This window comes from Halyomorpha halys, unplaced genomic scaffold (assembly GCF_000696795.3).
Source record: "Halyomorpha halys isolate HHAL.00 unplaced genomic scaffold, Hhal_1.1 Scaffold479.1, whole genome shotgun sequence".
NCBI lineage: Eukaryota > Metazoa > Arthropoda > Insecta > Hemiptera > Pentatomidae > Halyomorpha > Halyomorpha halys.
In genome coordinates, this window is record NW_027109057.1 from 513,083 (window position 1) to 527,463 (window position 14,381).

The window sequence follows — 14,381 nt, forward strand, 5'->3', positions numbered from 1 at the left end:
ATGGTTTATATATTATGATTTTTTTCTGGCAAACATTTAAAAGTTTCTGGTAACTAAAATGAAATTAAATTGAGATCTTGGCTTAACCACTGTTTATGATGTTAATCAATATATACGCTTAGCTATATATTTTACAATGATGAGGAGGTTTAGTTATGCAATAAGTGAAGAAATAGGTGTTGTTTAAAGGAAAGAATGGATGAGGATTGATGAATGGAGATGGGGAGAGAATTCCAGAAGGAAGTTGCACCTATGATGAAGGATTTGCTGAAGAAGGCGGTTCTATTGAAGGGCCCAAATATAAATCTATAAATATAATTATAAACAATAATTGGGATCTAGTGTTTAATGAATGGATGGATGAATGAAAAGTGAGGAGATCAAGGATATAGATAGGTTTTTTTTATTTTAAGAACTTGGAATAGGAAAACACCAAGGAAGTATTGCCTTCAGGAGGTTGGATAGAGCCACTTCAACTCGGTATACCACCGGGAGAATTGAGAGCACCTTGGAAACCCAAAGATAAATGTTACGAAATAATTCATGAGTCTCTTGACTGATTTGTTTGAACTCTAGACCTGCAGATAGCCCTCCAAAGACCAAGGAACCATAGTCGAAGTGGGGGAAGACTAGAGAGGATACTAGGAGCTGACGGGTGTTCTGAGGAATGGGATTACGGAATCTTAGGAATTGTTTAAGAACAGTTATGGATTTGTGAGTGATTTGGGAAATATGATTATTTCAGGAGATTGTTGGTCGAAAATGACTCCAAGGTTTTTCATTGTAGGATAGAAGGGAATTGGTTGGTTGCTTAGGAAGAGTAAGAGATAGTAAGGGACGGAATGAAGGAGGTGTTTCAATATGTTGCCAATTTGGCCATAACCAGATATCAATGCTATGATAAAATCTTTAACCATCCAAAGCCATTGTTCCTAATATTGCTTCCTCTTCAATTTTTGACAATCTTCCTAGATTTCTGTAAAGATGGCCTTTAGACCTTCTACTCTAGAAATGTTATTGGAGCTCCTACAATAGATAGATATTCCATAAGACTGTACCATGGTGAAGTAACTCACATCAAATTTACTAATTGTATATTTTATTTAATATAGTTGTAAATTTCAATAAATAAATAAATTAAAAATAAAATGTAAAGAATTAGTTATTTTGTCAAATGAAAGGCTCAATTGATCCCCGAGGTTCCTCAAAACACATATAACCGAAGTCTTAAATCAAAACTCATTTAATAATAACAATAATATATTTACTGGTAAATTAACATAAATAAATTTACTGTTTCAAGTATATTATCAATATTGACCATTTTTCAATCTAAAATCTAAGAGATCCTACTATGACTACTTCAAATATATATAAAAATACAAATTAATTTTTTTAATTATAAAAATAAATATATGTACAAAATTATTATCAACCAGTACTATAAAAATCAATATAACATATTTTTCATAAGATTAATAATTTCTAAAAGATTTTTTCCAATAAAATATGAAAACATATTTAAAAGAGCCTTATTTATAAAATATTACAAACAGAACATTTATCGTTGGCACAGATAAGAAGTTTGGAACTCATATAAATTGTAACTAATAAAGATTTAAGCCCTATTTGTGTCTAAGAGAGCTACTCGACCTATTCCCAGTTAAATCTAGAACAAGCTGACCAAGTTGAGCTCTAGTCGCAAGTGGAGAATCACAGGGGTTGTACTGCGTAGGGCGCATAAAGGAAGCAGCTGGCAAACAGTTCCTTCTCCTCAGTCGCAATGCAGGGTCTACTGCTCTAATTATGCTAAGACCTTGCCTGGTCAGCAAGTCCAGCAAACTGGTTGGTTTGCCATTTCCAGCATCTTGTAAGGAATACAACTGCCGTATGTCTTTATCCATTGCAACAACTGGTAAGTGGACCATTAATTTGCGGGCTAAAACAGATGGTTTAGCAATAATGTTAAAATACGTATGAATTATTTTTTCATGAAATATATACAGGGTATTTTAGGGCTAAGTGACCTCACTGAAAATATGAATTAAGGATCTCAAAACAAGAAAAAAATTCTCCATGAATGTATGTCTGTAAATGCTTCATTTAAGAGATATTTACGTATAAAGATTTTCATTGATATGAATTATTTTGGTGATAATAAATAAATTAACATGTAATCCAACTACTTTATTAATGACAAGTAAACATTAACATTACATGTTTTTCAAAGTGATTACCTGGAGCATTAAAGACAGACTTGGCATCTTTCTTCCGCAGCAGGATAAACGAAATGGTACTGGATATGTGTAGCTGTTTTTTAAGTTCCAATTATCCTTCTTTGTAAAGAGTTAAGGTCATGGACCAGGCTTGCGTAGACTTTTTGTTCAATGCCACCCTAAACCAAAAAATCCAGGTCTAGGTGGGGTCAGATCTGTAGAGTGTGATAATAACACTTCTTAATAAGAGAGTGACAACGTATAAAGTAGTTGGATCACAAATTAATTTATATATTATAACCAAAATAAGTCATAGCAATAAAAATCTTTATACGTGAATATCTCCTAAGCGAAGCGTTCACAGACATACTTCCTTAGAGAACTTTTTTCATGTTTTGAGATCCTTAATTCATATTTTCAGTTAGGACATTTAACCCTGAAACACCCTGTATAATTGAAAAATAAATTCAAAGGAAATATTAAACAGGAGTAAACACAATATGAAAAAATTGAAAAATTACAGTACAGAATGAAAAAGTTATCATTAATGTGTAAGCCAGTTAATATAGATTCTCAATGATTACCTTCCAAGTAATCAGCAAGATAGAAAGATATATGTCGCATGTTTTCTAAATCAAACCGTCCAGTGTTCTTATGTATTTCTAGGACAGATTTTTTTTCAGAATTTCTGTATGCTATGGGTGGATAGAACTCAGAGAATGGTATTGGGCTGTAAACTTGTTTTCCATAAATAGTACTCATTCTGACCTGAACGAACAAAACAGATAAAAACAGTCAAAAGTAATCTTTTAAAAGAATATTTTCAGAATTTTAAAGTGATAAAATATCGGAATTTCTTAATGTTTCTGAATTGATTAATTAAATTAGCTGTACCCTGTTCAAATAATCCGTTCTAATTTCCATGTTTGGTTCTGTCATGAGGACCAAAGAATCAGGGGACAGTTTCTTGCTAGCAAGATCTAAGATGGCAAAGTGGAGTAGATAATCCAACATAGGAGGTCCTCCACCAACATCTGGAACCTGAAAATAAAGTTAATAAAATAAAACGGTAAGGATTTCTTAGAAGATATTCATATACATAATATTTAAAGGTTATATCATATATCATATTTGTTTTTTCCTTTCTTTTTAAATTTTATTCCAGGCTGATGTGTTAGATATAATGCATTATTATTTCCAGTGTGAGAATATATACATTTAATAAATTTAGAGCTAAGGATGAATCCTTCATAAAAATGCTAATTCAAAGTTATATTATATATATTTTTTTAAATGATATTTAATATTATACAATTACCCTTATTGATATCCATGTAATTTTACAATCTTTATGATATTTTGAGCTTAATTTTAAAGTTAGTTCTTTTATATCCTTAAAAACATCTGCAACATGTCCTTTCCCAGGAGCATTAGGTTCATAAAGTAATACCTAAAAACAATATATAATTAATTTAATTTTAAATACTTTAATTAATTTAAAAAAAAAAAAAAAGTCGCAACTAAGCAGTAGTAAATACTAAATACATACCAACATCAGGAAACTCAAATCGGATTGCGAACAGGTTTGAGCATACTGCTTCATAAATTCACTTGCCATAGTTTTATCCATTTCTAAAATAGGGAGGAGCATGTAAACTCTTGAATTTTCAGTAACGTACGGCATTTGCAACATTTCTACTCTGCCAAGAGTTTTTGTAACTTCTACTCTAAAATAAAAAAACAATTTAAAAAAAAAAAAACTACTAATATAACACCTTAGCACAGTTTTAAGTAGCCTAATATCATAAGCAACATGGTGAAACTATAGCCTTATCATAGTAATCAACATACTAAATTGTTTTGATGAAGGGAGACCTCAAGGGACTGAAGCATAATCTATACAGAAAGTTGACAAGAATAAGATTTATTGTGTATTTAAAATAGGAAGTAAATATAAATATAATTATGTAATATTCTTCTCATATGGCTTCTTTGCATTAACAGTGACACATCTGACAAAAAAAGTTTTATTTTTTATTATATTTGACATGCTTGTAGATTATAGCATAAACTGTAATTACTTTGTGAAAATCTCCTATCTGTGGGATGACCCTCATCTACAATTCTATCTCTAGAATAAGTTCAACAAAAAATAAAATCAAAAATTTTTTGTTTGTCAGATGTGCCATTATGAAAGCAAAGTAGAGATACATATATTCTTTCATCAATCTACAAAAATGATGTGGGCCAATACCTTTTAGATCAACTGCATACGTCGATCGTTATATAATTGGGGATTGTTTTGAAATTATGATCAGCAATATCAAAAATTTATAATACATTTAGATGTGAAAATGAAGAAAACGTTTTAAACAATGAATTAACTCTCGTTTAATAACTAATAGTAATTATCAACCATAGTTGGGATCCGGAGGAATCTAAGCAAAATTACAGATTTATTCGATACGTTTTATTTTATATATATGGACAACTAAATGGTAAAATAGTAATTTAATTTTAAAAATGTCATTAAATTGAAGATAATTAGATTTTCGTCACCAACAAATAAATTCTCTGAGAACGTGTGTAAAATTGTAACTTATTTTCATAACTATGTACACAATACGTTTTATTGAGATAAATAATTAGATGGATTTTTGTAGAAATTATTAAATAATGCCATTTGTTAATATTAAATAAAAATTAGTCAATTATGATATTATTAAGTTTTCAGTATTAAATAATTTAGGTTAGTGCAGTTGGTAAACATGAATTATTGGGCGGAAAATCACATATTACTATTAAATTACACTTGGATACTTATTCGGGCCAATTTCAATCGGATTTTTTGTAGTTTTGTGATATACTAGATTTATAATTACTATCTTAAGTGTTCGTTTACGTTCTAATACCGATTGTGCAAAACTGACTTATTCAGCAGCGATCTGGTTTTGAGAAAGCTATTTACAGTTGTCTGGGATTCATGTAGGTTTTTTTTTTTTTGTTTAAGCGTTACTTCATCACTTCTATATTCCGCCATCTTAAACCCGATTCGAAAACCTGACATAATTACAGAAAACTAAGATAATGCCAATTGTCAAAGTTTTTAAAGATACTTCTTATTTCTTTACTCATTTTCCGTTATTTGTAAATAAGATAAGGGATTGGGAATAAACTATGAATAAAAAAGATATATCATTTTGACTTAAGAGAGCTTACTCCTTGAGGAACATATTTTTATGATTGTAATTTTTTTGTCAATGTAAACTGATTAAGAAAAAGCTATTTTACACTTTGTTATAATATATATATATATAACTTTATTTCTATCTTTTCAGGATTCTTATGAAAACTCGATGTGCACTTACTAAGCAATAGACTGCAAATATTGTAAGTTATTTATTTTTTTTTTTTATTAGGTAATATACATTCTGTCTTATACATATATGTAGATAATGGTAATAGGGATTGGAGAGCTCATTCACACCAAATTTATGAATATATAAATAAATAAAAAAAACAAATTTCTACATAGTAAAATAATATCTTAAACACAATCATTACTATTTACATTCAGTCTGGGGAACTCCGAACCGAGCACTACCCCCTACTTGTGGAGGAAAGAGCAGAACTTCAAAAGAACCCAGATCTATGTCTATATATTCTTTAGTATCAATAGGAATGGAACCAAAAGTCTTATTGATATTTAAGGTCTAGCTAGATGTGAATCCTTTTTCCTCAAGTAGTGGCTATGATTAAATTTTATGTGTTATGTTTGTTCCTAAGGTTTAATTTCTTATTCCATGTGATAAGAGAAAATACCAATGCTAATTTTTTTTTTTTAATTGATTTAGAGTTACTAGTAAACAGGTCTGTTTTAAAATGGCTGCCTGTACTTTATGAGCTATACTATAAGATGGACAGCGTCATCTTTATACTTAAGGCCCAAAGATGCCTGGTCCTGTGAGCCATCGGGTCCCAAACTCCTATGATCAATAGCGTGTTTTGTCAGTCATGTATTTTTTCTTCACCATAGTTATTAAATAAGTGATTATTTATTTTGCTTATGCTGTATATGATCCTTCAAGTAGACAGGATCACTCCATGAAATCATTCTTAATATTTTCAATATTGATTCTATAGCAATTTAGCATTGAATAAATAGTTAAGAGCAAAATATAAATATTAGATAACTGTAATATTTTTATATTTCTGACATACTTTTGCAAATGAAAATATTAAAATTTTATATCGATAAATATTATTAAAAGTACTTTTCTGAAACCTGAAATTTGAGTGAGTCAATCTAAAAGACTCATACTGAAATTAGTATTGGAAAGTATTACCACAGTGAAGAATATAAAAATATCTTTTCTGAAACAAGCGAGGATGAATTTAAACTGAAAGTCAAGTGGTAAGTGAAAGTTATGTGATGTGCACCGCTTGGTTAAAGGTATACCAAGTGTAACCGAGTTCCTGCCGTTTTTCAATTTCAGGCGCTTTTTAAATATTGCTCGATTTAACTATTTTAAAGTTTTCTCTTCCCGTTTTAAGCTAATATTTCAAAAGTGATATAGGACCATCGCTCCCTGAGGGTCTTAGAAGGGTGGGTCCAGCGGGGAAGGATTGCCTTTTTTTTTGTGTTACGATTTCCTCTTGTGAACAAGCAAACCACCTGCTGCTTTATATATACCGCACCAGATTTTTTTTTTGTTTTATCTGATTCAAGAGAGGTGAACCAATACTTTCGACTATGACAGTACATATGTCTGAATACATTTACCCTTTTAGTGTTATAACGGCCTTTGGGCTAGTTTGCTTTATCAAAATGAGAAAGTTATGAAAGTTTAGGTTTTTATGGTTTTATGGTTGGTCACCTAACCTGCTTAAGTCTTTAGAGACTTTTTTAAGTTTCTCTGTATAGGTTTGATTGTACTTTCGTTAAATAGGTTATTTTATTAATATATTAATTTTTTTATGTTAATACTGCTATCATCCATTGCTGTTTCAATCCATTCCTAAATTCTGAAAATAGCTGTTATTTTATGGACAATAAAAAGCTAGAATAAAAAAAAAAAAAAAAAAGAAGCAAATAAATAAAAAAATACTGTAAGATTATTCATAGTAGAATGATGTTTAAAAAACACGTGATGGACAGATATTAAACATCTTTTAATACAAAACTAAAATAAAAACTATTATGATTTGAAAAGATGAAATAAAACAATACCTCTTGATTGTCTCCTTTCCAGTGGAGGAATCCTTAAAAGCCAAGTCTAAAATATAATCAAGCCCCCGGGATGGATCAAATCTTCTATAACCATTTACAAGTCTTCTGAATTGAATACCTCCGATATATTTCTGCGTTAACCACTGTATCGATCTATTTTTTACATTCTAAAAAATTTAAAATATACTGTTTATAATCTGATTTAAAATAATAGAAAAAACATTAAGATAGAACAAAAAAAACAACAACAATAATAATGCTAGCTTACATAAATATCGAGAAGATCGGCACCTCCAAGAGGTTTCAGATTAATGAAATCAGATGTAAGATATATGTTTTTGTCATCGAAGTACTGCCAAGAGAGAAGATCAAACCTACTTTGAGGTTTTTTGGGAGGGTAACTACCAGCAGGCCACGCTAAATCACTTATATCCAAAGACTGTTTCAGTTCTGCTATTAATGCTTTTTGTATTTCCAAGTACCTCTGAAAATCGAAAGTCGTTTTATAATCATGTAGATTCACATATAGAAGTTTTGTGATGGCAGAGAAAATAGGTAGATTTATTCAACTTTACAGAAATGTTATAAATTTTGCATGAGCTAGAACTAGTTGTGGATTATAACCTAAATTCTGGGAAATCTATAATAAGTTATGTTTGGGATACAATTTATAAATAAATTGAGCAATGGAAAAAGAGAGATAAAGTATAACAAGCATTAAGTTGACCTTAAACGCAATTATTTGGTTTAAAAAAAATCACTTCTAAGATGGTTCTAGATAGCACATTATTATAGGGATGTGGAGCATGCCAATTTTAACAATTATTTTATCTTACCCAAAAAATATTCAAACTTCTGGTGATTACATTAGATACCTGAGATTTATATTAAAAATGCTGCTTAAAAGGTGCTACAATTTATAAAAGGTGATTACGTTGTAAAGGGTAATAACATCCTGTTCTTATTCCTCAAAGAATCTGTCCATCACTTCTATCTTCTTCGAGATCGTTCGTATCATGATCATTCATTGTATTTAACATCTTCCTTTCGAAATTTCAATAATATTTTATCCTATCATAGCATTTTATGTTATGGTGTAAATTATATACATTAGTATAACAAGAAGATTAGATTATCTTATATTATGCTTCAAAGTTTATCAGTCTTATATTATTTATTTTTTTAATTCTAGGATTCATGCCTTTAATTCACCAAGGTATTGTTTAGTGTTTAAAGGTATTTATTAGCTATACAATTTTGGCTTGGGAGACTTTTCTGAGGATTCCCATCCGTGAAATGTTTATATCTCTTTAAATACTTCCAATTAATTTATAAATTGCCATTTAGGAATGTAATTAACCTCACACAATCTAACATATCTAAGTTTAGCAAAAGAAATTTTAATTTACAAAAATAACATCAGATATATAACCTTCTATGTTTATTTAGAAGATAAGAAGGCTGAGTTTAGATGGATTGGAACATTGTGGGTTCGATTCCCACCTGTGGCAGTCTATTTTTATTTCTCAGTGATCCGAAGAAATGAATCTTGAAATTCTCACTCTGGTTAGTACATGGTACCAACCTTAGGGTTTATACATTGCTTTCTGTAACTTTCCACAACTTACTATAACTGATGTTGCATACTGTTAAATTTCCATGGTACCAACTGGTAGCCATTAGGGGTTATTTCCCCGCTAGTACCAGTATTCTTTTTATTCAGAGAGGGGCAATTTTTTATTTAACCATATCTACTGTACAAAATGGTCATTATTAGTCTTCAAGGATTTGTGTAGATGATGGAGGACCATTTCAGTCGTATGATCGAACGATTAATTCTTTGTTTCTTTGTTATATTAATTTAAAAAAAAAAAGGTTATATTTTTTTACTCTTTTTTTTTTGTTGTAAAACACATTTTTTTATTTTGTTTAGATAATTAATATTCATTCATTTTGTCAGGGATTGGAGATATTGAACAATAGCCCATTTTGTCCACAGCAGACAAATTCAAATCCATCCAGTTTTTAATTAGTTGTTAATCTAATTCATTCAGATTTTATTTTTTATTTATTCAGAAACTCCTTGCATTGTTTTTATATACTTTCTCGCTAGAGTTTCTTTTATTTCCTGTTCTACCAAATTATAATTGTTTAATTATAACTATCCTGGAAATATTTAATACAGATAAATTTTTATGTTATGTTGGTATTATCAAAGATATGGAACAATATGTACTACTATGAAATTTATTTTGATTTATCCCTTGTTACACCCAAAAAAATGTGACATTCATGGAAGTTTAACAACACTTCTTAATAGTTAACTCCTTATTTATTAGCTTTCATCAAACTGAATTAAAGTCAAGAGGAAAAGTCGTAATCACTATCTTGAAGAATAGGGTGCATTTGTAATATAAAAATATAAAAATACATAAATGGTTAAACACAAAATCAAGGCAATACATACCTTTGATAGATGAAGATGAAGTCTGTAAAAAAGATTTGGCTCAGTTACTTTAAAATAAGTGACAGCAGCTGGAAGATGCTCCGATTCAAAACTTTCTTTATCAATTTCCGTTAACTCAACACTTACAAAATTTAAATTCTGAAATAAATGATTATAGTTATGTGCAAATTACAATGATATGATGATAAAATGAGCCTTTTTGAAGCATACCTGAAAAGTTGATTGGCATGGTAACTGAGAAGCATGCAGAATGCATCTACCTACATTATCATCGTCAGTATCTGAAAATGCATTCTTCACACACCAATCCAAAGAAGATTGCACTTTTTTCAGAACATTATTACTGAGCAAAATACCTCCATCTATAGACAATTATAAATTATTACATTTACAAAACACATAATTAATAGAACTCTGAAAACTATTTAATATGTTCACTAACCAATAGTGCAATAAGTTGGAGCATCATTCTTTGACATACCACCAAGATGAACTTCTTGACTAACACTTATTTTCTTGACAATATTCATTAAATGCTTGGCATTGATATAGCTGGTATCTCGGGTTAAAAAAAAGAAATCATATTCTTCTAAAAAATTATCAGTTAAATACTTCAGCATATGAAAAGGTTTTAAGATTTCTCTAGTATCCACAAACCCAACAATGCCTGGTAACTTCAGTGTTATCACATTTGCTTTTTCGGCTCCAACAGCATCCATAAAAAACATCAACTTATTTACAAGATGCGAAGTAGTTTTGTTTAATGCAACAGCCAGCGTACTAACAGTTTGTTCAGTGGTTAGAATCCCGACAAAGAGCTTTTCTTTAATACCAAGTTCTGAAGAGTAATATCTAGGTCTTATTAAATTTTGAGGAACTTTTTTTGCTTTCTGTGGTTTTCCAGCGAGATTAATATGAGGCTCATATTCGTCATTTTTTACCAAATTAATCGGTTGTGCATAATAGTCAGTTGAAAAACAATCACTACTCAAATTGGAGTATAAAGTTATAGAATAACTTATGAAAACGCCAAGTAGAAGGCTGAAGATAAACGATTGGTGTTGTTTAAATAAGAATGGAAGACCCATGGTCTCAATTTGATTCGATCAGGTCAATAAATACATAAAAATAACATTGTATAAAAAAACAAAACTGTTTATTATTATTGACAGGAAGGTAACTTCAGTGTTATACTCCCTCCCTTTTTCGCTGTCAGCATAGCCAACTTGTGTTGTCAAATTATCTCTCCTTGCTGTCTAAAAACTCCCTCTTACAAGAAATACCAGTGTACAGCTGTTTGTAGTTGGTTCTTTTCTGTTACTTGGCAAAATTTACAAGATAAATGGTTTGTGTATATGGTAGTGATTTTGTGTGGATAATTTTTATATAAGAATAATTAGATATTTATGATTTTAAAAAATAGGTTTTTAACTTATAATCAATGAATGACCTGGGCAGAATAGCCTGCAAAAGTAATCTAAATTTAATGTGAGGAAGAATTTATAATTGAAGATGTCCTTGAGGATGGCTAAAATGGCCGAAACGTTGAACTGTTGAAAAATAAAAAGTGTTGAGACAAAAAAGGATACAAGTTTTGATTTATTTAATACAGAACATAAGGTTTAGCGAGAAGTACAGTTTAACACAATAGTTAAAGACTGCTAATAAAATACGTTAACCAAGAAGAAACTACTAAATGAAGTAAAAAATGCTTAGGCTTGACAGTAATTCGAACTAGGGCGATTCCTGTCAACCTTGTTTTAGAAATGGGAAATAGTTCATTTTGTAGATTACAAATCAGAAAATGAAAAGAAATGGCTTTATATTTGTCGATTATACAAACTAGAGCATTGAGCTTGTTTGTGACTTTGAAAAACACAAAGGCGTGCGTTTTTATCGAGGAGGAATCGATCTAAGTATTAGGTCCTGGCTGTATCAATTATTCTTAATTATTCAAAAAGTATTTGATTAATTATTCGTGCAATTCAAATTTTCGTTCCCTAGACAATTCAATTTTTTAGTTTCTATTATTGATTCATTTATAAATTAGTCTTTAATTCATAACGAAATAATGTCACGAAACCAACAATATTCAGTTAAATGATTCGTTGTAAGAACTCAATTATTTCCACTAGTTATTTGTGGCAGTTAAAAAATCATTGAGATCGAATTTTTACATGGTTTTGCATACTTTATTCAATTGTGTAATAAGTTTTTAACCCGTTGTCTGATTCACGATCTATAGAAGATATTCAAATTTAATATTGCACAAAAGAGCACGTTCTGGACTATATCGCATATTTTGCACTTTTAACCTGAATTTAGTAGCATAAAATCGAATGGTTGAACCAAATCGCCCATATAATACACAATAGATACGTATGCCAATAAGTATTTATTTCATTATTTTTTCCTTATCTATAGTTAAAAATAATAGAAATGTTTAATATTGTTGAAGAGTCGAATTCAACTTAAAAAAAAGTGACAAATGTTGTTATGAGTGGTTGCGGATAACTGTGGAAGATTCTCTAGAGAGTATAATAAAAACGTTCATTGTTATTATAATCATTTTTAACTTGGATTCCTATTCTGCTTCCAGTCCTTCATTATTTCCTCTAACTTTTTATCGTTTCTGGTAATTTCATACTTTAGTTTTTCTGTTGCTCTTTTTAGCGGTTAGTAATGTTGCTAGTTAATCTGTCAGCAAAGAAACAACATAAATAAACAAAAATTATTTATTTATGCCAACGTTTCGACCTGATTTTCAGGTCTTCATCAGGGCTATAAAAACAACAAGACAACAACCACCATTTATAAGTATTATTCTACACCTCATTATAATCATAACCGGGTACTCAAGACATGGAGGATCGTTTGGTCTTAGCAAGGTACGTCCTTGAGTCGATGTACCACTGATATGACAGAAAACAATTTTTCGTAAACAGTCGAAATTGAATCTGAGCCAAGGAGGTAAGATTATAGTGCCTTATTCTCTGAGGTTTATAGAGGTATTGTAATTTATGAAGTCTCCTTCCATTTTGTGGAAAGTATTCGAAAATAAATTACTGCCTGTGGCATCTGAACAGATACAAAAATAAATGATGATTGTTTTTTCTCCTACATGACAAGCATCCTCAGGACTCCTAGACCCTTAGAGTCGGGAAGAGGTAAAGAGATGACATCCACTTAGGACGCCCGAGACGATTATGGCCTGTGGAAACTGCTAACCGGTAGCTAATAGTGTGAAATGTGTGTCAGCCAGAGTAGACATGTGCAGTTTGATTTCACCAAGAGCTCTCCACACGTTGGCCCTACGGATATAGGGCAGTTTGCCTCATGGCTACAACTTTCTCGATCTTCCTCGCACTTTCCACTCCACCCTTCTGCATTTATCTCCTTTAATCGGCTCATTACCTAACCTATTAAGAACAGTGAAAAGCGGAATAATGAAAGCTTTAATTAGAGAATAATTGAAGTCCTAAGTTTTAACCACTTAAGGGTGGCTGTTTACGCACAATTTCGTTTCAAGAAAAGACATTTGTCTTGTGAGATAAGTTTATCTTGTAGAAACTTAATAGTTTGTAGTGCGTTCAATTCTCTGTAAATTTATTTGAAATTCAAATTCTAATATGTCACGTAGTATATCTCAAAAAACCTTCCATAGAAGCTGACTCTCCTAAACTAAAAAAAATTAATAACAAAAATGTTACTTAACATTTTATAATAAGTAATGCTACTGGTAAAATTTCGGTGTAAATGCATCTTAAATTGTATATCAAAGAACAATAATGTTTTTCAAGATTTTAAATTTTGTTAATAACACGAGTTATTATCAGAAAAATTGATCATTAATCAGATATTGCATGCATATATAACAGGACGTTTCGTCACTAGAAACCATCTTGGACTGCATATGTATAAGAAAAACGAAACTGTCTTGAAAATCTGAGATTGCGATTCTTTCCAATGAAATCTATTTCACGTTCTCAGTACATTGGATAAACTATGTAGAGTGATCCTTTTAAAAAGTAAAATAAAAAAATTATGTTTTAAAACATTTTTTTAAAGAATGGGATCATATTTTACACTGTCAAGTTAGCACTGTATCAAAAAGTAAATAAAACACTTATCACAATTTATTTTTAAATTTTAGTATGTAAATGAAATGCTTAAGCTTTGGTGAGTTTTTATTTTAATACAATAATGTTTTAAAAATATTTTTCTTCATATGTTTTGTTTCTTAATTTATTTCTCAGATCTAATAATTTCTCAAGGTCAGTTTCAACATGGTAAAAGCTTTTGATCAGTTCTTAAAAAAGTATGACATTATTCTTGTCTGTCGTAATTTATATAATGTTTTCTTAGATTTTCTAATGTTGTTGGTAGTTTTAAGATATACCAGGTCATTCAAAAAGTCCTGTCGTTTTTTTGGGGGAAATTATAAATAAATAAATATTTTCAAATAATC

The 14,381-nt window shown here is 30.1% G+C and overlaps 1 protein-coding gene across 1 annotated transcript; it reads right to left on the reverse strand.

The window, feature by feature from the left end:
* Positions 1 to 432: 432 nt before the first annotated feature.
* On the reverse strand, positions 433 to 11,095 carry Chpf (Chondroitin polymerizing factor). Its single transcript, XM_014424818.2, has 10 exons — positions 10,356 to 11,095; positions 10,124 to 10,275; positions 9,914 to 10,051; positions 7,715 to 7,930; positions 7,447 to 7,613; positions 3,766 to 3,943; positions 3,535 to 3,666; positions 3,111 to 3,257; positions 2,801 to 2,984; positions 433 to 1,939 (listed from the first exon to the last, which is right to left on the reverse strand). Exons 1-10 carry the CDS (start codon positions 10,999 to 11,001, stop codon positions 1,626 to 1,628), a joined length of 2,274 nt encoding a protein of 757 aa, XP_014280304.1. The 5' UTR covers positions 11,002 to 11,095; the 3' UTR covers positions 433 to 1,625.
* Positions 11,096 to 14,381: the final 3,286 nt, after the last annotated feature.